The 25,526-nt window shown below is 38.1% G+C and overlaps 1 protein-coding gene across 2 annotated transcripts; it reads left to right on the plus strand.

Moving 5' to 3' along the window:
• The first annotated feature begins 30 nt into the window (after nt 1-30).
• Nucleotides 31-23,323, plus strand: BLZF1 (basic leucine zipper nuclear factor 1). 2 transcript variants are annotated; one of them, XM_011224111.3, is made up of 8 exons: nt 31-465; nt 1,495-1,570; nt 9,543-9,982; nt 11,521-11,720; nt 14,279-14,407; nt 17,202-17,421; nt 18,613-18,734; nt 21,994-22,124. In XM_011224111.3, exons 2-7 carry the CDS (start codon nt 1,540-1,542, stop codon nt 18,694-18,696), a joined length of 1,104 nt encoding a protein of 367 aa, XP_011222413.1. In that variant the 5' UTR covers nt 31-465; nt 1,495-1,539; the 3' UTR covers nt 18,697-18,734; nt 21,994-22,124. The 2 variants fall into 2 exon arrangements, with proteins under 2 accessions (XP_011222413.1, XP_002918618.1); XM_002918572.4 differs by lacking the exon at nt 18,613-18,734 and having other exon boundaries at nt 33-465; nt 21,994-23,323.
• The last annotated feature ends 2,203 nt before the right edge of the window (nt 23,324-25,526 follow it).

A 25,526-nucleotide genomic window follows, 5' to 3' on the forward strand; every position in this document is an offset into this window, starting at 1 on the left:
GACTTGAAGCTCCGCCCAACCGCGGACAGATCCGCCCCTCCATGGCGACGCTTGGGGCGGCAGAACACTGCCTACCTCTTTCCAGCATCATCACTTAGGTTTGGCTGGTAGGTGACCCGGAAGTTAAGTGCATAGGCGGCTAGAGCGCCAGATAGTCTTATGTTTTATTTTTAAGTTGGCATCTATCCTTTTTCACTTAACGAAGCCTTATACCGTAAGTGCTGTGTTCCTCGAGTTTTAAGACACCACAGAGTGTATTTACCTTTCTCTTTGGGGAAATTATTCCGGAAACGAAACCCTGAGAACAGGATGTGATTAATAGTGAGCGAGCAGCTGGATGTCAGGAAGGCCTGGGCGGGTCGGCTCGGTCATGAAGAGGAGTGGGCGAAGTTAACCCCGGGACGCGGAGCCCAACAGTCTGTAACGTGAAGCCCCCTGAAATCCGAAGAGTGAGGAGCCTGGGCGGTAAGTCCAAGAACCGGCTTGTGTAACCGAGGAGGGTGTTGGAAAGGGACGGAGGTCTGGGTTGGAGTTTGGAGTTGAGACGCTTTGGATTTACAGGAAGGTTGCCTTTTGTTCTGGGATAGGTCGTTCAGACACGGACGGAACTTCGGGTTCGGCTCCCTGGGACGGCAGAGGTTGACAGGCTTGTCGTTTCCACGCTGTTACCCACTCCACACCCTCCCCTGCCTGGGAGGGGTACTTGCGGGAGACCCTCGCTGTGCGTGTGCCGTGCGCTGCACAGAGTCTGAGCGCCGTGGCAGGGCTCTCTGCTCTTGCGACAGGGTCTCTGGATACGTTTTCAGAGTAGAAGGAGGGTAGTCATGGAAGACCCTGTGCCGAGTTCGATCGAGTCCGCTTTATGGTGAAACCAGTTGTCATCTAATGTACAATTCTTCATATTCATATCACTGCACTAGCACCACCTTCCCGTGTTCTCATAAGAGAAACTCATAAGACAGCGAATCTTAGTCTTTACTGCAAGGCCATGCATACATTTCTGAAAGCATATGTTATACCATTTTAATTTTTATTTCCAAGAAAGTGCAAATTAAGTTATGAGTATTTTTGTCATATGTTTAAACATATAAACGGAAGCTCCTCTCTGACACATATAGTGAGCAAATTCGTATCAAACATTAGTATCACTAATGTCCCCTAAGAAACTAATTACTTTAATTCCTTTTAAATTCCCGTTGTCTTATCAGTGATATAAAAGCCCCTAAGGTAATGTCTCTACAGTTCCTTAACCAAAATTCAGGACACATATCTGATAGAGTGTACTTGGTGAAACAGTGAAACAAATTTGAAAGTAAACCATCAGTAATTTTTTGAGAAATTTGTTAGCCGTTACAGTATCACCTGTGAAATTGCATTTTGAAATGCTTGTGTACTAAATGCAAAAACAAGTAGAATATAACATCTGAATTACAGGGACTTAGTGAATGTCTTTATATGGTATTGTTTTAATTCTTTCCTTTTATCCATTTTTAGGTTTTTCTGTAGAACTTTTGAGGGGCATTTTCATTGATTAAAAAAATGACGACTCTTGAAAGTTTAGAAACCAAAGGTAAGTGTTCTTCTTTTCATGATAATTGTTTTTAAAGCATGCAAATTATGACCGTAGGATGAAGTCATGTTTGAGCCAAGTAACTCATAGAGCTCTTGGGAGCCATTTGTGTTTCAGATTTCTTCATGCTTGTTTTGTAATGCAGTGTTTACATTACAGCACTCACATATACACCAGAATATTAACGTCAGTGGGTAGTATTCATTACTACTATTAAATTACTGTTAAACATTTAGTATAAAAGCAAAGTTTCGCAGCTATGTTTTCTATCCACTAGAATAGATATTGTTTCAATAAACAATTAGATATATTTTTTAAAGATTTAAGCAACTAGGAGGTCTAAAAGACTTCTTTTTGGTGTTGTTTTGCTTGGGCTGCTATAACAAACCACCACAAACTGAGTAGCTTAAACAACTGAAATTTATTGCCTCACCGTTCTGGAGGCTAGAAGTCCAATATCAAGGTGCTGGCAGGGCCATGTTCCTTCTGAAAGCACTAGGGAAGGATCTGTTCTAGCCCTCTCTCCTAGTTTCTGGTGGTTTGCTGGCAGTTTTTGGTATTCCTTTTTTTTTTTTTTAAGATTTTATTTGTTTATTCGAGAGAGACACAGAGCACAGGAGCATGGCAGTGGGGGAGAGGGTGTGGAGCAGAGGGAGAGGGAGAAGCAGACTCCCAGCTGAGCAGGGAGCCTGACATGGGGCAGGATCCTGATCCTGGGACTCCAGGATCATGATGTGAGCCTACAGCAGATGTTTGACTGAGCCATCCAGGCACCCCAGTTTTTGCTATTCCTTAGCGTGTAGATGCATCACCCTAATCTCTGCCTTTATGTTTACATGGCATTCTTCCTGTGTTTGTGTCTCTGTGTCCAAATTCTTCCTTTTTTATAAGGACATCAATCTATTGAATTAGGGGCCCACCCTACTCCAGTATAATCTCATCCTAACTAATTACGTCTGTAATGACCCTGTTTCCAAATAAAGTCACATTCTGCGGTATGGATGGTTAGAACTTTAACATATGAATATTTGTGGAGGGGGGACACAATTCAGCTCATAACACTTGCTAACTACAGTACTTACTTTTTAATCCTGCTTTGCTTGTCCTTTCTCTAACATTTCATATATGGATCATTCCCACCTTTTGAAATACTCTGTTTCCTTGATTTCCATGATACCACTCTTGTTTTCAGCCCTTCACTGTCCAATGCAGTAGCCACATGTAGCTATTTAAGTGAATATTTTTAAAAATGAAAAATTCAGTTCCTCGGTCACCGCAGCCACATTTCAAGTACTCATTAGCCACATGTGGCTGAGTATCTATTGCATTAGAAAATGCAGCTATAAAACATTTCCATCACTGCAGAAAGTTCTACTGGACACCACTGCTCTAGCAACATTTTCTCTGTTTCTTTTTCATCCTCTTCTTCTGGTTTATCTTTTAAATATTAAAATATTTCAGCCCTCTTTCTCTTCTGCTCTCAGGGCTTCAGTAATTATCTGTAAGAATAACTTCCAAATCTATCTATAGCCCAAATCTCTTCCCTTGTGATTCAGACCCTTATAGCCTACTGACCATGTTCGCATAGGCTTTGGTAATGGTATTAGCATGTCCCAAAGTGAGGGCCTCCTAACTTGGGCAGATTGAGTTCCAGAGGTTGGGGCTATCAGTGAGAGATGGGAAACTACTTTCCAGAAGCTAGCTTTGCAGCAAATATACCTCCAACAACAAACTCTTTAAAAGGCATTTAAATTGGGGCACCTGGGTGGCTTAGTCCACTAAGCGTCTGCCTTCACCTAGGGTCACGATCCCAGGGTCCTGGGATGGAGCAGATGGAGCCCTGCGTGGGCTCCCTACTTACGGGAGATTCTGCTTCTCCCTCTGTCTGCCCCTCTCGCCCTGCTTGAGCTCACTCGCTCGCTCTCAAATGAATAAAATCTTTTAAAATGGAGGAGGTGGATTTAAATCTGTTTAGGAAGCAAGGAAAAGAAGATCATGCCAATAAATATTTAATTGAATTTATTCAGGTGTGAACAGCATTTCAGAGTCACCAGAAAGCTTTTATAGTATTCGAATAAGCAAACCAGAGAGCGTAATGAAAGTAATAAACTGAGGATTAATGAGAAATAGAGCAATTAAATGGTAACTAAGGTGAAAGCCATGATCATGGTGCTGGGCAAAAAACAAAACCTAAATACAATATTATCATTAGTGATTGCAAGTTAGTTATTGCAAGGCCTCTGTGAAAGTAAATTGTTTTTTATTTGTTATTACCTGTTTGTAATGAAGATTAGAGTTATAAAGCACTTTCACATACATTATTTCATTTGATCTTAATGTTACAGTAGGGTACATAGTTCAGTTGTTACTCCACTTCCTACTTAATATAATGTTAACCGTTGTTATGAACAAAAGTTCCTTGTATTGCATGGCCTAAAAATAGGTACACTTATGGGGCGCCTGGGTGGCACAGGGGTTAAACATCTGCCTTCGGCTCAGGGCGTGATCCCCGCGTTATGGGATCGAGCCCCACATCAGGCTCCTCTGCTATGAGCCTGCTTCTTCCTCTCCCACTCCCCCTGCTTGTGTTCCCTCTCTCACTGGCTGTCTCTATCTCTGTCAAATAAATAAATAAAATCTTAAAAAAAAAAAAATAGGTACACTTATTATGGTTGACATTTGTCGTTGCCTGCATTTCCTATAACTGCCTCACAAAAAAAACAACATTGGTTTATAGCAACAGAACTTGCTCTCAGTGGACATTTGACCAAAACTGTCCTCATGAGAGGGATACACAGTTGCTGCTAGGGCTTCCTTTGAATGGGAGACATGCAATAAAGATAAACAACTCAAAAATTGGAATTTGAATCCAAAACTTTCTTGAGAGCAAGATTAAAATTACAGGTATTAAAGTCAGACTGTTTAGTGAAAGTAAACCAAGAAGGAAACTCTGAGACTTTTAAATATTTAGAATTCCATAAAATAGCCTAACTTTAACACTCATTCTGTGGAATAACAGGTATTAGGTGAAGAAGAAATCCCTGGGCAGGTAAATTTGGGAAATTCTGGATTAAAGAAGAGATTATTCTACAGGCCTTCCCAGAGCCTTTAGCGTACTAATGTGCACTGTGAAGGGCAGAGAGATGTAATGCTCAGCCTCGCCCCCACTTTCTTGACCAGGGAGCTCTTTATTCATGGAGCCTGTGACAAACCGAATGTTTAGATTCCATGTCAGTGAACGGGAGCCTAACTCTTAAGTCCACTGTCTATAACATTTTTCTAATATAATAGTAACTAAACCCGATTAACTGATATTGATGACATTTAAAGGAATATTGATTTCAAGGCGCCTGGGTGGCTCAATCAGTTAAGCGTCTGCCTTCAGCTCAGGTCATGATCTCAGGGTCCTGGTATCAAGCCCTGCATCGGGCTCCCTGCTCCATGGGGAGCCTACTTCTCCCTCTCCCTCTGCCCATGGCTTGTGCTCTCTCTCTCTCTTACTATCTCAAATAAATAAATATAAATAAATAAATAAGTAAATATTGATTTAAAATTACTGAGTGACAATTCCTAAGTTGTTTAACTGTTTGATAGCTGAATCTGCATATATTCTGAAAAGTTCATCAGACTATAACTGAGTTAGGAATTAATGCTTGGGTATAGAGGGGAAAAAAGGTAAGCAGTTTTTGAATGAGTTAGTGGATGTTAAAATGAAATCTTAGTAGCGCATTAATATCGACGGACTTCAGAAAGCACTTACTCATCTTTTCTGTGCCAAGCACCATCTCATTAAGCTCACAATACAAAGATTGGGAGGCAGACCCTGCCCTGAGGAGCTCCCAACAGTCCAGTCTGTGAGAAAAACAAATTATTCTCAAACACTCTGATATTTGCATTATTCTGAAAGCACTGAGGGATGAGAGGAGAGTAGGGGTAAGTGGTCTGCCCAGAGTCACACAATGTTTAGCAAATTGGGACCTAGGGTATCTTGACCCAGAGTCATACGTTCTTCTTCCTTCACCATCCTATGGACTTAGAGTATCTGTCTTCTTAGATTTACACTTTTATGAAAAAAGAAGAACTGTTTCTTTAATGACAGACTATAAAATCCTATTCTTTTTGCCTCAGTGTTCTAGAGCAAGGGTTGACAAGCTATGGCCCTCAGCCTCAAATCAGTTTGATGATGGGGAACACTAACTTTGAATCCCACTTAAGCCAGGGGTTATCCCAAATTAAAAAGAATTCTATGCTTCTCATTATTAGACCTATATTACAAAGAAAAAAAAAAACTTTACTCATTTCTTATTATAGTTTGAGTTTCATCTTTGAAAATGAGGTTTTTTTCTTCTTTGCATAAGTACCTATCTCGTATCCTCCATTTTGCCTCATGGTCCACAGAACCTTAAATATTTATCTGGCCCTTTATGGAAAAAGTTTATCAACTCCTGTTATAGAATATTACTTGTTCTTTCCCTGCATTTCAGTAATCTTTGGGGAAGGCAGGAAGAATGAGCCATAAACTTGAGATACATTTTCATTCTTTGATAACTGATCACAAGTAGAAGTAATGTTGATGAATAATTGAAGAATCGTCCTGTTGGTTCCCTTCCAAGACTGGGGAGCGGGGCTTGGTGTTTTGCTTTACTTACACATCACTCCTAATTGTGGAGCCGGAACCAGGGATCTTTGCGAAGCTTCCCACCTGAGAGACGGTGACTGCTCGTGAGTGTTCCCTGGATTGTGCTTAGTGCATACGTAATAGAGGTTTCTGTGTGTGTCATAAGGGAAAACAGAATGATGAAAAGCAAGTTACCGGGTGAGAAAATGGAAAGCCCTGCCGCCCACTCACCTCCTTGCCCGTGCACATGAGCTAGAAGGGTAGCTACTGCAGAGTTGTTACAGCTGCCATGGCAGGTGGTGTACAGTTCTCGAGCTCATAAATGCTTCAGTAAGTACAACCGTTGACATAAAGTTAAGAGTAAATTGAGGCTGAACCAAGCTGATAGAATTTCTTCACTGGCATTTTAGGATGTATGTCGTTTGAAAAGAGATTTCTTTTAAATACCCATTAATGTTCCTTTGCCTTTTAGATTTAGCAGTAACTATTTTGTGATTTGTTCTTGAATCTCCATTACCTAAAATTCCAATTCAAAAATGTTGTGACTTGCCTAAAAATCCTGTTTAATCACCGCAGAGTGTCACACCTGCTTCTTATTTCTTCAGCGTCAGTGGACCTGAGTGGTTTTTCAATTAATCTATAGTTGATTCATGATTCAGCATGACTTCTTAAATGACAGTGTCTTAGTGACAGTTAAATTTGCTTTAGATAGAGTTAGAACTTTTTAAAAGCAGATTTTAAGAACACGGGAGCAGGCCTTCATTCTTGAAACAGCTCAGTGGAAGATGTCCTCCTAAGTGCTAACGGGCTACAGCATGACCTGAAATACCAAACTCTTTATTTCACTTTCTGAAGTAATTCCTTTGTTCGTCTTTTTGAAGGTGGAGTTAGTCCTAAGGCCCAAGTTAACATTCAATATGGAAATGACAAAATATTGTATTCTAATGGAAAATGTTTTTGTAAAATGGCAGCATTATACACCAAATGTCTTTCCATCTCCCCTCTAACATAATTCAAGATTCCTAGTACACTGCTACATACGTAGGAAAAACTGCCCCCCCCAGAAATCTGTTAAATGAAAAAATAGTTCTAAAGGCTAGTGATGTACTTTTGGAAGACTTGAGCATAAGAAAATAAAAGAATTATATTTGATGACATAACTTAAGCTTTCTCCCTTTAATCAAGATCCAAAGTTTATTAGGGTTTTTTAAAGAATAATTACAATAGCAGTAGAAGCTAACATTTGGTTAGTGCTTACTGTGCCAAACACCATTCTAAACACTTTACACGTATTCTTATCTACTTTTAATTATTGTATGAAATCATCCGTGTTGAACATACACAAAGTTTAAAACCAAATAAGAACTTAAGACGTGGGTCTACTGATAAGATTGTGAGAGTTGTTTCGTGAGGCAGTTTGACAATACAGATCTTCACCTGGCACATTAATTCCATTCTTGAGAATTTATTCAAAAGAAATAATCCAGAAATTGAGAAAAATCTGTAGGCATAAAAGTATTCACTAAAGCATTATTATAGTGAAAAGTTGGAAAAAGCATAAATATCCAACAACAGAATAATCAAGTAAATAATGTTATATAACCTGAAGAAATAATGTAGTCATAAAATGAAAAATATGAAGAATACAGCAAAATAGAAAAATAGATTAAGCTTTTAAAGTTAATTATAATTACAAACATATAAAATAATGAAGAAACTTGAAATAATGAAAAGTTATTTTAGGGTGATGAGAAGATAGGTAATTTTTTCTTCTTATATCTTTTAATAATGTAATGTTAAAAACCAGAGGACACATGTGTCTGTGTGAAGATGATCTGTTCTGCTCTGCAGTTTCTGCATCTGAATAACAAAGTTTGTGAGACAGAAGAAAAGTAAGCTCATTAAAAAATAGGAAACTAATAAATGAATCCCAGGAAGGTTTTCTTGTTAGGTATTTCCCTTGCTAGAAAAGATCTTTATAGGTAATTTTTTCATAGTGTTTAAAAACAAAAAACCCACATCATCCTGGGCAAACTTATCATTTCCTATGGTTCTTTGCTGGAGAATTCTGTTTCCAGGACAAGAGTTCAGGAATCAAGGTGACAACAGTCTTTGCTTGATAGAATATTTGTATGTTAATGTGGTCTCTTTTTTAATATGGATTTGTACTTCAGAAATTCCTAAGAAAGGTTTAGTTTTAATAAGACCTTATTATGGCTCTTACCAAATTGTTTTCCTGACTTCATGGGTTACAGTGAAACATGATTAGTATTTAATTAATAATTAAAATTAATATTTAATTGATCAAAACATGGTACTGATATCTAATAGAAATTGAGGCTAAGGACATACTTTGGCTTTTTTTTTCTTTTTAACTAGGAATTCTGTTTCCTGTCTTTGCCTTAGACAGTGTAAATATAAAAATATAATAGAAATGAATTCACTAAAGATTGGTCCATGATTGTTCTTAGTTAACATTTCTGTAGAAATAAAATTCTGGTAGAAATTTTACACCACATATTGCACTCTTATTATCTATTACCCTCTAATACATGTTATCTTTTTATATGTATGTCCTGTCTCCTAAATTAGATAGTAATTTCTTGAACATAAAAGTCCCCACTACCTCAAACAATGTCGGGTCAATAGTAGGCACCAAGCGGCATATTTGCTGCCTGTGACTACTCAGAGGTCATCACCATAACCACTGACACATGCTCATCCTGTGCCCCTCCCCTCAGCTACACTGTGCTGGCTGCAAGGCACATTACTCATCCCTACCCTCGTGAGACTTAGTCCTAGAAGAAGGCACAGACATTGTATAACTAGTTACACTGGGAGGAAGAAAGTCCATTTACCATTTTGATAGAAAAAAGGAGAAATGCAGAGTCTGTCCTCAGGTGCACATGAACAGGGAATCCAGCCTAACCTGGAAAGGTTAGAGAGAGGCTTCGCTTAGAAAGGCACACACCAGCGTGCCACGTGCTCGATCTTACTGCATCCTTTCTTACCACAACCGTGGAGCACAGTTGTTACTATCTCCACTTCGCAGAATATGAATTAGAGGTTTGTAGAGGGTTCACTTGTTTACCCAGGGTCTTACTAGGAAGTAAAAGTCAGAACCAAATACCCTGATTCCCAAGAGAGAAACCATTTGCTTAAGGAAAGTTGGAACCTCTAAGACTTCTTTCATGTTAAATTGACACCTGATTGGTTTGAAAATTAACTTTTACTCTAAATCTTTTGTATTCTTTTTAGTGCCAGTAATTTTGAAGGTAGGATAAAGTATGTCTTGGCATTTTCTTTGGCATTTCTTTTTAGCAAATAGCTCATGTTTTGTTTTCTCTTTCGTAGTCACCCTTACTCCAGCCCCAGTCCGAGGAGCAGGAGATGGAATGGAAACCGAGGAGCCGCCTAAATCTGTCGAAGTTACCTCTGGGGCCCAACCCATAAAGCATCACATCCTTCAGAATCCACGGAAGAAAGCCGTTCCAGGCGAAAGCCCAGGAGTTCTTCAGCTCGGGAAGATTCTTACTGAAAAAGCAGTGGAAGTTGAAGCCGTAAGAATATTAGTTCCCAAAGCTGCTATAACCCATGATGTCCCCAACAAGAATGCAAAGGTGAAGTCTCTGGGACATCACAGAGGAGAATTCCTTGGGCAGTCAGAGGGAATTGTAGAACCCAGAAAGGAACTATCAGAGATAAAGAATATATTGGAAAAGCTCAAGAACTCTGAAAGAAGGTTACTACAGGACAAGGAGGGTCTTTCAAACCAGCTCAGAGTACAGACAGAGGTAAGAACAAACAGCTTTAATGAGCACTGCTCTTTACATGTGGACCTTCAAAGACTGCGTGTTAGAAAACTGTATTTCCTCTTGGAATGTCATTTATTTTGACTTGTCATTTCTCTAAAAAGTTTCCTCTTAAATTTCTCTTTCTCTGGTAGAGCTAGTATATGTTGGGAACTTATCCTCTAAAGTTGAAGATGAAAGTGTGAGGTGCTTTGGACAAGACCACATAAGCTGTAAAGGAAGTCATAGTTATAAAATTCCGCACCAAGGACTGAGCAAGTTAGACTTTGAAGTTGACTAGTTAACAATTCCTGTTTTGAGGATCCATGAGTTCCAAGTATATTTGCTTACGTGTACATAATACTTGGGATAAAGGGAATGGTGGGTAAGCATTGGTATCTTCATTGTAAATGGAAGATGATCTATAGTGCTTAGTTGTGTTTCTTTCATCTTTACATGTTAGTAAACGTTGCCTTACTCATCTTTTGTTTCTCTCTTAGACCCTTCATCTTTTTGCTAGATGTTAGTCTTTATAAGTGACACTGTAGTTAGTGGTTCTTATCCAAATATATCTTTAATATTTTTAAATAATTTATAATTACAGAAATAGTACATATTTATTTGTAAATATTTTAGAAAATACAAAAAATGAAAATAGTACCAACTATAATTATACCATCTAGCTATAAATGAATAATTATACACATTGAGTTCATTTTTGCCTTTTTTAATATTTTACTATGTCACAGAATATTCTATTACAATATCATTTTTCATACCAACAGTGTTCTTCCATTGCTGCACTGTATATCAGTAGCTATTATTGAACATTTATGTTTTAATTGTTCACATTTTAGATAAAGTAAAAGACGTGCTTGTAGATATCCTAAATTGCTTCCTTTGCTTAAATTCTTGAAAACCTATGGCACAAGGGTGTGGGGGTGGCTCAGTCAGTTCAGCGTGGGACTCTTGATTTGGGCTCAGGTCATGATCTCAGGGCCATGGGATTGAGCCCCACGTTGGGCTCCACCCTGGCTGTGGAGCCTGCTTAAGATTCTTTCTTTCTCCCTTTGCCCCTCCCTGCTCATACTCTCTCTTTCTCTCTCCCGCTTAAAAAAAAATGAAAAAAATAAAAAAATCCTGTGGCACAAAGAAATTAATTTTTAAATGCTGAAAAAGATTTAAAAACACTAAAACATTCTGTCATATTTTTTGGCAAAATTTATTGGTTTAGTTTTCTAATTTTTTGCCTTCATGTGCTGACTGGAAGCAGTTTGTAACTGTTGTGATAATTGTTGGGACTCTTACTAGAAGAGGCTCAATTTATAATCACATGGACTGTAGATATAAATATGTAGACATAGAGACAGATGGTTTATATAGATTTTGAAACTTAAATATTTAATGTTGTTTTTTGATATGCACTTTAAGTAAAGGAGCTCCATATACATGAAACACGGTTTCTCTTTTTTCGTTTGGCTACATTAAAGTCACTGACAGTACTTTAATAAGCTGGTTGTAAAGGTCATGTTTTCTTCTAGGTCAATCGAGAGTTAAAAAAGTTGCTAGTGGCTTCTGTTGGGGATGATCTTCAGTATCATTTTGAACGTCTAGCCCGTGAGAAAAATCAGCTTATTTTAGAAAATGAAGCCCTAGGTCAAAACACAGCTCAACTTTCTGAACAGCTAGAACGTATGTCAATACAGTGTGACGTATGGCGGAGTAAATTCCTCGCAAGCAGGTATTTTCTGTTTTAAATAATATTTCAGGGGCACCTGGGTGGCACAGCGGTTAAGCATCTGCCTTCAGCTCAGGGCGTGATCCCGGCGTTATGGGATCGAGCCCCACATCAGGCTCTTCCGCTATGAGCCTGCTTCTTCCTCTCCCACTCCCCCTGCTTGTGTTCTCTCTCTCGCTGGCTGTCTCTATAAAAAAATAAATAAATAAATAAATAAATAATATTTCATTTCCTAGCTTTTCCTCTATCAGATTTTTTACCATAACCCAAGAAAGTAAACGGTAGTGTGAGAATTCCTGACTTCGATTGTCAAAGTACTTCATATATTTATAAGTATGTACGGACTGTCCTTCCTCTGTGATATCATCAACTTCTCCCTCACTCCAGAATTCTAGGTTACTCTTCTGTAGTGGAAATCACTCCTACTGCAATGTTTAAGAAACAAAATTAAACTCAGACCTCTTATAAATAAAATAAATAAAATCAGAAACAAACCAAATTATTTTTCCCCACCTTCTATCTGGAAAACTCAAATATTGTTTCTCTTCCGTGCTCTGTTCTCATAGCTCTTTTAACTGTATTAACTATATAAGAGAGCTTCCCAGCCTTTTTCTGTTCATGCACAAACAAAAAACAAAATTATTTGTGTGGTATACTGCATGAGGCTACTCTCCAACAGAGGTGAAACCCCCAGAGCCCTCACCTAGGCCCATGGATACACTGGTAGTGGGAAACTCTGCTGTATATTGTGTCTGGGGACTATTTATCCCCCTCCTTCCAGCTCTGACTGGAGAACAGGGCCTAGGTATTATCCATCTCTGTATTTCCAGTGCTTAGCCACATGTTTCGCACATAGTTTAGTAACTCTTGATTTAAATTCAGTGATCTCGGGGCGCCTGGGTGGCACAGCGGTTAAGCGTCTGCCTTCGGCTCAGGGCGTGATTCCGGCGTTATGGGATCGAGTCCCACATCAAGCTCCTCTGCTATGAGCCTGCTTCTTCCTCTCCCACTCCCCCTGCTTGTGTTCCCTCTCTCACTGGCTGTTTCTATCTCTGTTGAATAAATAAATAAAATCTTTTAAATAAATAAATAAATAAATAAATAAATAAATTCAGTGATCTAGAGATTTCTTACACGACACCAGACGTTTCCAGGCTATATGTTAAGAATCAATGATTGTGATGAATAATTTGTAGGACAGTATTTCTTTATGTCTTAATGTCTGTGATACTTTCCAGTAATTACTTTCTTAAAGTCCTTAATTGTTTTCTAATTACGCTTGTATAGGATGGATGTGGAGAAATGAATGTACTGTTTATTGACTTGGAATGAAAGTTCATGCCCACTGAACACGTTAAGAGGCAAATCATGCATGTGTCATACAGGTTATTGCACTATGTAACTTTCTCAACATCCTTATCAGTGCTGACAGTAACATTCTGAGGGCAATAAAACTTAAATTCAACTTTAAAGATATTTTAACTTATTTAATCTTTGGTCAGTAATCACTATCGTCCGAGACTTTTAGTTTTAAGATTTTCAGCTAAATAAGCATACTTTAAAATTTTGCTTCAATTCTGTTAATAGAGAACTGGTTATATAAATTTTGGTACATCCAATGAGAGGAAAACATGAAGGTTTTGTTTTTGTTTTTTTTTTTAAAAGAGAGATATGGGGCGCCTGGGTGGCACAGTCGTTAAGTGTCTGCCTTCGGCTCAGGGCATGATCCCAGCGTTATGGGATCGAGCCCCACATCAGGCTTCTCCACTGGGAGCCTGCTTCTTCCTCTCCCACTCCCCCTGCTTGTGTTCCCTCTCTCACTAGCTGTCTCTATTTCTGTCAAATAAATAAATAAAATCTTAAAAAAAAAAAAAGAGAGAGAGCTCTGTATGTGCTAATATGAAAAAAAAAAACCAAGATAAATTATTAGATGAAAAAAACAAGGCATAGAAAATTTTGTATTAAATAATCCCTTTTTTGTTAATAAAATGGATATATTTATTTTTAACATATAATCTTGACATATCCATAATTTTTTTTCTAGAGAAATATGTAAGAAATTTTATTGGTTATTTTATTGGTTAAAAAAGAAGGATGGGGATGCTGGACAGCAGGAAAGACTTAGTTTCCCTTTTTTATATAAGCTTTTCTCTATTATTTAATATTTTTCTAAGGACAAGAAGGTAACTAAGTGATAAGAAAGCAACTCTTTTTTGTTTTCCTCTAAAATTTCCTGTATTTAAAAACATTTAATTAATGTTAATTTTTTCAAAATTTGGCCAATCTGGAGTAAGAATGAGGTACATTCCAAAAGTCCCTCTATAAGAAAGTTAAATAACTTTTCCTTTGTCATTTTGTAAACAAATATTTTTTAAATCCCTTCAATGAGTTCTAAGATCATAAACATTTTAAATGCATTTTAATGAAGATTTAAAAACGGAGAAGTAACTTGACTGTGTTCAGTCTTCTTTGTAAGCTTTTGAAAATGAAGTTAGTATATTAACTTTTTTGCAGCGTGTTATTGTCAGAGAATTTATATGTGATATTTTCGTCTTTTCCAGGGTGATGGCAGATGAGTTAACCAATTCCAGAGCAGGTTTGCAGCGTCAAAACCGCGATGCACAGAGTGCCATCCAAGATCTCCTGAGTGAACGGGAGCAGTTTCGTCAGGAAATGATAGCTACCCAGAAGTACGGTATTTGTTCACAGTCTGAACTCTTCTTCTTTCTCTTGCAGTTTTTGTTATTGTGATACTTCTTTAGTGTTTCTACATTTAATAACTTTTATTGAGCATGCACTTCAAGCAGCATTTTATTTATTTTTTTTAAGATTTTTTTATTTATTTATTTGACAGAGATAGAGACAGCCAGAGAGAGAGGGAACATAAGCAGGGGGAGTGGGAGAGGAAGAAGCAGGCTCATAGCGGAAGAGCCTGATGTGGGGCTCGATCCCAGAACGCCGGGATCACGCCCTGAGCCAAAGGCAGACGCTTAACGACTGCTCCACCCAGGCGCCCCCAAGCAGCATTTTAAAACAGATGCCCAGGGAGGGAAGAAGACTAAAAAAATAACACTAGGTGCTTCTTCCATTCTTAATTGAGAGAGAATTAATTATAGCTATAATAGAAGAAATCTCTGGGTTTACAAGTAGTTTTTGATTATAGTTGTAGCAGTTTTGTATGATTTTTGGTAGAGGCCAAAAAGTGTACCCATCTTTCCTTTGGAAGGAGATCTTTTTAAGGACTATTCTACAGTGTTAGAGTTTATTTTCATGTCCATATGCTCCAGAACTATCAAAATAGATGTTCTTCCTTAAAAGTACTTTGTACTTCTAGACACAGATCTTCCTTGACTTATAGTGGGGTTGCATCCCAATAAACTCATCGGGAGTTGAAAATATCTTAAATCAAAAAATAATTTAATACACCTAACCTGTACATCATGGCTTAGCCTAGCCTACCTTAAACATATTCAGAACACTTATATCAGCCTGTACTTGGGCAAAGTCATCTAATACCAAGCCTGTTCTATCATAGTGTTGACTATCTCAGTACTTGAACCCTGCGCTGAAAGTGAAAAACAGAATGGTTGTACAGGTACAAAATTGTTGTATCAGATGTTTGCCCTCATGATCACGGAGCTCGCTAGGAGCTATGGCTCCCTCCCACTGCTCAGCAACGTGAGAAATACGGTACTGCATATTGTTAGACCAGAAACAGATGAAAATTCAAAATTCAAAGTACAGTTTTTATTAAATGTTAATCACTTTGACACCATCATTAGTCAAGAAATCATTCATCAAACCACCATAAGTCAAGGACTATCACTGATTTATTACAAATCAAATCAGTAAGAGTCAAAGAAATCACAGGGGAAATTATAAGAATGAAAACATAATACAGATGACCCTTGAACCATACAGGGGTTGGAGAGGCTGACCCCCTGTGCAGTTGAAAATCCTTGTATAACTTTTGAGTCCCCCAAAAATGTAGCTACTTATAGCCTACTCTTGACCAGAAGTCTTACCAATAATATAAATAGTTGATTTATAAACAGTTGATTAACAGATATTTTATATGTCCTGTATATTATATACTGCATTCTAACAATAAAGTAAGCTACAGAAAATAAATTGTTACTAAAATCATACGGAAGGAAAAAATAAAGTAAAATAGAATCATAAGGAAGAGAAAATACATCTACAGTACTATACTGTATTTCTCGAAAAAAATCAGCCTTTAAGTGGACCCACATAGTTCAAACCCATGTTGTTCAAGGGTAAACTATTTATCAAAATATCAAATTTCAGGGGAGGCAACTAAAGCAGTATTTAGAGGGAAATTTATAGCTTTAAATGCTCATTGTAGGAAAAAAAAAAAGGTCCTGTCGGTAATATAAGCTTCCTCTTTAAGAAACACAAAGAGCAAATTAAGCAGACGAAAGAAAATAGTATGAATGAGAGCAGAAATAAATGAGATAGAAAGCCAAATGCTGGTTCTTTGAAGAGATAAATTAAAGAAACCTCTAGGCAGTATGATCAGGAAAAAAAAAAAAAATACATTACCAGAATCGGGAATGAGGAAGGGGGTATATTACCTAGATTCTATAGACATAAAAAGATGATAAGGGGATATTATGAACAACTCTGTGCCAGTAAATACAACAATTTAAATGAAATGGACAGAGTCCTTAAAAGACACAAAACTACCAAAGAGTACACAAGACAAATAGCCTGAACAGCCCTAATCTATTAAGGGGTTGAATTTTTAGTTAAAAACCTTCCAGTAAAGAAAACTCCAGGCATGAATGGATTTACTGAAGGATACTAGCAAACAACTAAGAAAGAAATAAAGCCAAATTTACACAAACTCTTCTAGAAAACAGGAGAAAGGAATAATTTCCAACTGACTTTATGAGGCAGCATTATCTTCATATCAAAACCAGAGATATTACAAGAAAACTGCAGACCAGTATTTCCAATGAACATAGATGCAAAAGTCCTAATCTAACAATGTATAAAAAGAATATATATATATATTCTTATACATCATGGCCAAGTACATTTAATCCTAGGAGTTGTAAGTTGGTTTATCATTCAAAAATCCATTAATGTAACTCATGAAAAAACAAATACTCAATAGATACACAAGTCAGATCAATAGTCCTATTGCTACTAGATGAGTAAACTAGTATATTTTACATGTACTAAAATATGAGAACTAAAAAAAGTACTGTTTAGAGCACCTGGGTGGCTCAGCAGGAAGTACTGTTTGTTGAATGACTTCCAGATAGTTACCTGATAAATAAATAAATGCTTTCTGTAGTCTTACTTTACCAGAATTCCCAATTTATTGAGCTCTGAGAAAAAGATACGGGATAAAGATACTGCATGAGTTCAGAAGAATGTTTCTCATTTATTTGGTTTTCTTGATTTTCATGTTTTATCCTCTTACTAATATTCAGTGTTCCTGTGTGTTCTGTGCAGATTATTGGAGGAGCTCCTGGTGTCCTTGCAGTGGGGAAGAGAGCAGACTTACTACCCTAGTGCGCAGCCTCACACCACAGCAGAACTAGCATTAACAAATCACAAGTTGGCAAAAGCAATAAATGCTCATCTTCTGGGAAACGTTGGTGCTAACAGTCAGAAAAAGATTCCATCGACGGTTGAATTCTGCAGCACCCCAGCAGAAAAAATGGCTGAAACGGTAAAATATTTCTCTTTTGTGGACTGTGGAACTTCTAAGACTGTCCTCTTACTGAAAGGTGGTATTTTGTAATGCAGAGTGCTTGGCATTTTGGAATTATGGGATCTAAACCAGATTCTCATGCTAATGAGGTTGTGATCTTAGAGAAAATTATTTCCTCCTCTGTGCTTTAACTCCTGACACATTTGAACTCTGTCCTTAAGGAGCAAATGTAGTTGTTAAAGGGTCTGTCTTTAGCTACTGAATCACTGATGATCTCGTACTTGAGTTCATTGGGATATGAAAACTAGTGTAGGATTTTTAATTCAGTAATCGTGAGTAGATAATAGATTACTTCTGACATCAGAAATTTACTTGTCAGTACCCATATATAGATATGAATATGCCAAATGCTGCAGAATCAAATAGTGTACCCTGGTACCTAGAGTGCTGCATGAATTCAGGGTTCATGCCGACAAACTGTCAAATACTATGGTCTCCCGGTTCTACCAGCACAACCAAGGTCACCTCCATACATTTCAGTGTCTGACTCGTGTCTCCCTGTCTTAGGCCTTGTCATTAACCAGAACTGTTCCACTTTTCAAATCAGCTCTACACCTCTCTCCATGATCTATGCTCTCAACTTTTTTTCCAGCCCCAGTTCTTTATTCTGATTGCCCCTGTGATCACATAATTTTTATTCCCTTCATCCCTACATTTTTTTCTTTGTCTCATCAGCTCACTCTCCTGGCTTCTTTTCCTGCCATAGCTTGCCTAGATTTCATTCTTAGGTGTCTTTTTCCCTTATCATCCTTCTCTCAGGTACCCTGAAAACTTCAGTCCATTGTCAGTTCAGCTGCTTGCCTTCTTTGTTTCTGTACTTCTCAAACTGTGACCTCATATTCAGCAATGACTTTGTTCCTAGTTCATAGAAAAAGAAGGCCGAGGCAGAAAATTTCTTCAAGGTCCCACTTGATACCCAGAAGCCTACCTGTATGGCAACCAGCCTTATATACATTTCTCTCACTGGAAGAGGTGTCCCTCCTCTCCAAAGCACAGCTCCCTTCCAGGCTCAGCAGGCCTCCCCCATCATCCCTTCTGTCTGTCGGCTCTTTCTTCTTTGGCTTAAAACACGCCCAGGTGTCTTCCATCTAAAAAAGAAAAATCTTCCTCTATCCTAAGTTCTCTGATAAGGCCTTATCACCTTTGTAGGCGAGAACCTTGGACAAACCGTGCACACCTGTATGTACTCCTGTGCCATCCGTTCCTCAGGTCCTGCCGTCACCTACCCAGTAGCCTTCCAGCTCCTGTTCTCAAAACGTGCTCGGATGAAGGTCATGAATGTTTACATACTTTATCACCATATTTTATGTGTCAGCACTCCTTCCATATCCCCTTACTTTTTCTTGGTCCTCTCATACTCCCTCTCAGAGCTCTTCTTCCTCACCTTTTTTCCTCCTCTAAGTGTAGACGTTCCATAGGAATCTGCTCCCCGTGCTTCTCAGACTCCCTCGGTTTCTGCAGCACTGTACCCTGCCAGCGCCTCCCTACTTCTCTGGCCATTCTTTCTCAGAATTTGGCAGGGGGTGAGGCATCCTCCCGGGCCCACTCTTGAGCCTTTCCTCTCATAACAGACTTCCTAGATTCTCTAGGGACTATCCTAGTCCCACAGTTTTACGCTTGGGACTTTTTCAACTGAGACATTTGTTTCTGGTTTAAGGAGACGTATCCAGTGTGACATTTCCATAGGCACATCTCAAACAGCTGAAAACAGAACAACCTCTCTTCTCCTTCCTTTTACATCTATATTTCCCCTCCCCTCAAAAAGAAGAAAAAGAACCCACTTCCTTTCCCCTACTCCCTATCTTTTTTTTTTCTCTTTAGATTTTATTTATTTATTTGACATAGAGACAGCCAGCAAGAGAGGGAACACAAGCAGGGGGAGTGGGAGAGGAAGAAGCAGGCTCATAGCGGAAGAGCCTGACGTGGGGCTCGATCCCATAACGCCGGGATCACGCCCTGAGCCGAAGGCAGACACTTAACGACTGCGCCACCCAGGGGCCCCTCCTCTACTCCCTGTCTTAGTGAACTATACCACTATATAGATGTTTTGAGGATTTCATAAAATAATCCATATAAAGCTCATAGCAGATTCCAATAGACAGTAATTTCTCAGTAAATGATAGATACCATTTTTCTTTTATTTTCTTCAGCCCCATAATCCTGTTGATTCTACAAATCCTGTGGTTCCTTCTAATTGATCCCCTCTTCCAAGTTCACACGCCCACCCTCCAGCCTTATTACAGTAGCCGCCTCACCAATACCCCTTGCTTTTTACCTGCCTCCAGACCATCCTCTGCTGCCAGTTATTTTTAAAATGCCAGTCCAAAAAAAAGGGAAAAAGTCAATCCCACTTGTGTTGGTACGCCTGTTCAGACAGATCCCAGTCTCCCTAATTATGGAATCTCAAATTCTTTCATATTGTATAGAAGGCTTTTAAAAATCTTTATCCCGTCTCCTCTTCCCAAGGTTATTAGCCAGGTGTCCCCATCCCCAGCTCTTCAAATCCTAGCAGCGTGAACCAGTTTTCACTCCACAGACGTGCCAGAGTGTCTCAAACCTCTGTACATACTTACCTCTGCCCAGACCGCCCTCCCAGCACCTCACTACCTTTAAGAATCAGCCTTCCCTGAATCTCACTGGCAACCTTAGATGGTCCTTTCCCCAGGCTTCCATCGTGTTTTTTACATTTATCTGTTGCAGCTCTTTGCCATGTTAAATTGCAGTTGTTTGATTCTCCTTCTCTCTCCCAAACTGTAAGCCCCTTAAGGGTGAGGACTGTATCTTATGTTTCCTCAAGGTCTGGCAAGTAGTCCTTTACACATAGTAGGCACTCAGCTATTTACATAGTGAATCGGTACCCAAAACTAAGCTCGTTGTCTTTATCCGTTGTGTTCGCCTTGTGGGGAAACTGTCCCGGCCTCCTCACTTGCTACCAGTAGCATATGGTATGACTGCCCCACCTTTCTTGAAACACTCCCTTTTCTTGGCTTCCATAACTGCACACTCACCTGGCTTTTCTCTTTTCTCTGACCATTCTGTTTTACTGTCTGAAGTTGGGTATCCCCAGGGCTTGGTCTAGACCCCCTTTTCCCAATCCTTTATCCACCACATTCTCTTAGTTAACATTACTGACAGTCCTGCTTTCTTAGGGTCTCTGGAGCCTTTCAGCCCCAAGGTTCATTGCTTCAAGGTATCATTTCTTAGCTAGATTACTACAGTAAACTCCCTTCCTTTGTTCTTCCCTTGTCTGCTTTTAATGCCTGCCCTTTCCCCTATCTTCCAACTGTGTATGGCATGATTTCTCTGAAAGGTACCCTGCTCAAAATCCTTCCCCATCACCTCCAGGCTAAAATCTATTTGTACTGATATCTCCGTCTCCTTCTGCTGTACTCCTTTGGTATTTTGTTTCTCTCTCTACAGACATGGAATGTAATAGCATATAGAGAGTATTTCAGTACTTTTCTTATTTTCCCTTCCAAATTTATAAGCAACTTTAAACCCTTCATCTTTGCTTGTCCTCTAGCACCCAACCAAATTTTACAAGAATAGAAAGATCTCAAAAATTCAGTGGAAAAAACAGCAATATATTTGAAAAATAGAGGTCCTAAAATAGAATGCTGGCTCTTAAGTAGTGCCTGGACGTTTTTAAATTAGCCATAGCTCTTTGGGTATGGTAGTAACTGAGAAGGAAAACACACTGCTGGACAACATGAGAGGGAGAGAAACAGGCCTCTCCAGCCATATCTGAAAGCTCCTTATGTAAGGTATAGGCTTACATTAAAAAAAGAGTTCTTTCCCCTGCTGTTTTTCACAGTTCCTTTCCAACCATAGCGCCTACCTCATTTGCACCGTAATGCATTCTCATGTGATGATCGTTGGGAGAATATAAACTTAAGAAACAGGAGCTTTGAACAAGCATGTCATCTTTGCCCTTAATTGGAGAATTTTTTTTTCCCAAGAGTTCCTCCTGTTGTGGGTGTCAGTAAGGGAAACAGCAGGACAAGTCAGAGCAGAAGAATTAGGAGAGCATATTGTCCATGAAACCCAAGAAACAAGAACATGATTGTTAGCATAAAACACGGCATATTACATTAGGACTAGAAAGATGAAAAGCTATTGATTTTACAAGTAAATGATTAAAAACTTTGAAATAGGATTTCCTTAGAAGAATGCAGAATCCTGATTCCAGGCAGTTGAATGAAAGATCATAGAGGAGAGGCGGTGGGTGCTTTTGGTTAAGGATAAAAATTGACATCACTTAAGGTAGAATTCATATAACCATATTTTTTTCTGTGTTTTCATGTTTTTCACCAATATCCATAAAAGAACATTAATTTCATCATTTTTGAAAAATAGGTGACCTAGGTAATGTAATAACTAGACATCATTGTTAAATTTAGAGCTTTTTGGAAAAGGGATAAGTTCTCTAACCAAATTCATCATTCAGACGTTATGGGGCTTTATAGGTAGTTATATGGGCTTTGACAGTCCCTAAGCCATACATCTGACATTACTTCTTATTTTCCTTAGGTTCTACGCATTTTGGATCCAGTTACCTGTACAGAAAGCTCACCCAATACTCCATTTTCTGAGTCTTCACCAACTGCCTTACTTGCTACAAAGAAAAATATTGGACGATTTCATCCCTATACTAGATATGAAAATATAACTTTCAATTGCTGCAATCACTGCCGGGGAGAACTTATTGTCCTTTAACGTTCAGTACGTTGGCGGCATGCTACAGGCACTTGCTTCTTACCCGAGAGTCGTTATTATTTGGGAGCTGGAGTTCTTATGATGGCAGAATGTCACTTTCTATTTAAAGAATATATATCCCCAACAATGTTTCATGTACTGGACCACAGATTACCCTTTCTTAATAAATACCTCAGGGTAAGAAAAGAATGAAAGTAGACGATTCTTTCCAGGCATACATGATGCTTTTTGTAAAGGACTCTGAAAGAAAAAGATCTACCTTTATTTTAGGCCCTAAGTTATATCTGACTACATATTTAATATGAGCAGATTTAATTGTGGTAGTCTAATGCAGGGTGGGTCATATGCAGCTACACCCATTCATTTACTGTTGTCTGTGGTTGTTGGGTTTGGGTTTTGGGGGGGTTTTTTGGCACTACAGCAGAATTGAATAGATAAAACAGGGCTCGTATGACTTGCAAAACTTAAAATATCCTATCTGCCCCTTTACAGGACAATATTTCTGGCCCCTACTCTAAAGGAAGAATAGCTGGCAGTGGGATGGGTGGAGAAAGCATCTGTTACCTTTTTGGTGATTTACTTTGGACTACAAAGGCGGCTTATGGAAATACTGTGGGTGAAGCGACTTATATTTTAAAACTAAATGCTATATGTAAGGAAAATTAAAAGTATTTTATAGCCACATTAGCAAGTGTTTCAGCAAAACATATTCTCATGTTGGTTTTGTGTGGGGAATTCCATAGTTTGAATGGATGCAACTTGACATATATAAAATAAATAGAGCTCATTTTGACAAATGCAACACAACAGGAATATCCAATTTAATGTAAAATATAATGGAGAAAGTAGGCTTTTTCTGGAACATTGTATAAACTCAAAATGCAATCCATCATTAAGTTATATTAATATATATTATTGTTTGTTTATGATGGACCCTCATAAAACACCCTTTTATAAGCCTTTAAAAATATCCAAAATATGTTTATACCAAATTACACCATATTAGGTGTAAAATTGCCTATCAAAAGAGAAATCTTCTAAAGACAAATAACATTTTAATACCAACTTAATGATCTTTTTTGTCTGATTCATCTGAGTCATGCTTTGAAATGGCAATAAATTTCTCTACGTTCTTTATTTTGAATATTGATTTAATGTGCTTTTCAAGCCTTCATCTAACTTACACCATTTATAATTGATTCTTCAGCCTTTCCTTTAGGTTTACTTAGTATAAAACTTAGAAGAAAACATAGAGGAAAAGTTTCATGACATTGGATTTGGCAATGATTTCTTGGATATGGCACCTGAAGAACAGACAACAAAAGAAAAAATAGATAAACGGAACTTCATCCAAATTAAAAACATTTGTACATCAAAGGACACTGTCCACAGAATGAAAAGGCAACCTACAGGAGAAAAATATTTGCAAATTATATGGTTTATAAGGGTCTAGTGTCCAGAATAAAGCATTTATAACTCAGCGACCAAAAATCAAACCACCTTATTAAAAAATGGGCAAAGATAGACCGGTGATGGGTAGTAAGAAGGGCACGTATTGCATGGTGCACTGGGTGTTATACGCAACCAATGAATCATCGAACTTTACATCGGAAACCAGGGATGTACTGTATGGTGACTAACATAATATAATAAAAAATCATTAAAAAAAAATGGGTAAAGAACACGAAGAGAAATTTCTCTAAAAAAGTTATACAAAATGCCAATACGTGTATCAAAAGATTCTCCACATCACTAATCATTAAGGAAATGCAAACGGATATCACTTCATGCCCATTAAAATGGCTGTTATCAAGGAAGGAAAATAATGAGTGTTGATAAGGATGTAGAGAAATTGGAACCCTCGTGCATTGCTGGTGGGAATGTAAAATGGTGCAACCACTGTTGGAGACAGTATGTTAGTTCCTCAAAAAATTAAACATACAATTACCACATGGTCCCAGCAATTCCACTTCTAGGTAGATCTGCAAAACAATTGAAAGCAAGGACCCAAATAGATAGTTTTATACCAGTGTTCACAGCAACATTATTCATAATAGCCAAAAGGTGGAAGTAACACAGGTGTCCTTTGATGGATGAATGGATAAACAAAATGTGTACACATGCAATGGAATATTAGCCTTAAAAAGGATTGAAAATCTGATGTATTCTACAGCATAAATGAACCTTTAATACATTACACTAAAATAAGTCAGAAACAAAAGGACAAATAGTGTAGGAACATGAAATAATCGAATTCATAGTCACAGAAAGTAGAATAGTGGTTACAGGACATCAGGGGAAGGCAGAATGAAGAATTTTTATTTTTCTTAAAGATTGATTTATTTTTCAGAGTGCAAGAGAGAGCACAAGCAGGGGGAAGCAGCAGGCAGAGGGAAAAGCAGGCTTTCCACTGAGCAAGGAGCCCGATGTGGGACTCAATCCCGAGACCCTGGGATCATGACTGAGCAGAAGGCAGACGCTTAACAGACTGAGCCACCCAGGTGTCCCCAGAATGGAGAGTTTTTAATAGACACAGACTTTCCATTGGGATGATGAAAAATTCTGGAGATGGAAAGTGGTGATGGTTGTACAATATGAATGTACTTAAATATACACTTTAAAAATGGTCAAAATGATAAGTTTTTTATATATTTTATCACACAAAAAAATTGTGCATACACTCATAACCACAAACTAATGGCAATGGTTGGTTTAAGAGTGTCAATAATAGTAATAATAGTTAACTGAGCTAAACAAAACAAAACAAAAAAAATCTCAAATCAACAGCCTAACATTATACTGTAAGGAACTAGAAAAAAAAGAGCAAACTAAGCCCAAAGCTAGCAGAAGGAAGGAAATCAAAAGTAGAGCAGAGAAAAACAAAATACAGAACAGAAAAACAGTATCAAGGAAATCAAAAATTGGTTCTTTGAAAAGATCCACAAAATTGACAAACCTACAGCCAGACTAAGAAAAAAAGAAGATGCAAATGACAAATCAGAAATGAAAGTGGGGAAATTATTACCAACCTCAAATAAGTTAAAAGAAAAGAAAGGAATAACCATACTTAATAACTGCAACATAAACTAGATGAAATGGACAAACCGCTAGACATACGTAAATTAGCAAAACTGACTCAAGAAGAAACAGAAAATGTGAACAGACCTATAACAGATTAAATCAGTAATAAACTTTCCAATACCATATATTTTTATGACCATAGATGAAAAAATTCCTCAACAAATTACTAGCAAACTGCAACAGCATAGTAAAGGGATCATATACCATGACCAAATAGTATTTATCTCAGGAATGCAAGGGTAGTTCAATACAAGAAATTCAATGTA

The sequence above is a fragment of the Ailuropoda melanoleuca genome, chromosome 8 (genome assembly GCF_002007445.2).
Source record: "Ailuropoda melanoleuca isolate Jingjing chromosome 8, ASM200744v2, whole genome shotgun sequence".
In the NCBI taxonomy this organism is placed as follows: domain Eukaryota; kingdom Metazoa; phylum Chordata; class Mammalia; order Carnivora; family Ursidae; genus Ailuropoda; species Ailuropoda melanoleuca.

Excerpts from the sequence above, each read along its gene's own strand:
- BLZF1 (XM_002918572.4), top strand. The coding sequence starts at position 1,540 with ATGACGACTCTTGAAAGTTTAGAAACCAAAG. Across the intron at positions 14,408-17,201 it reads GAAATGATAGCTACCCAGAA|ATTATTGGAGGAGCTCCTGG; the intron begins GTACGGTATTTG and ends TGTTCTGTGCAG. Across the intron at positions 17,422-21,993 it reads CAGAAAAAATGGCTGAAACG|GTTCTACGCATTTTGGATCC; the intron begins GTAAAATATTTC and ends TATTTTCCTTAG.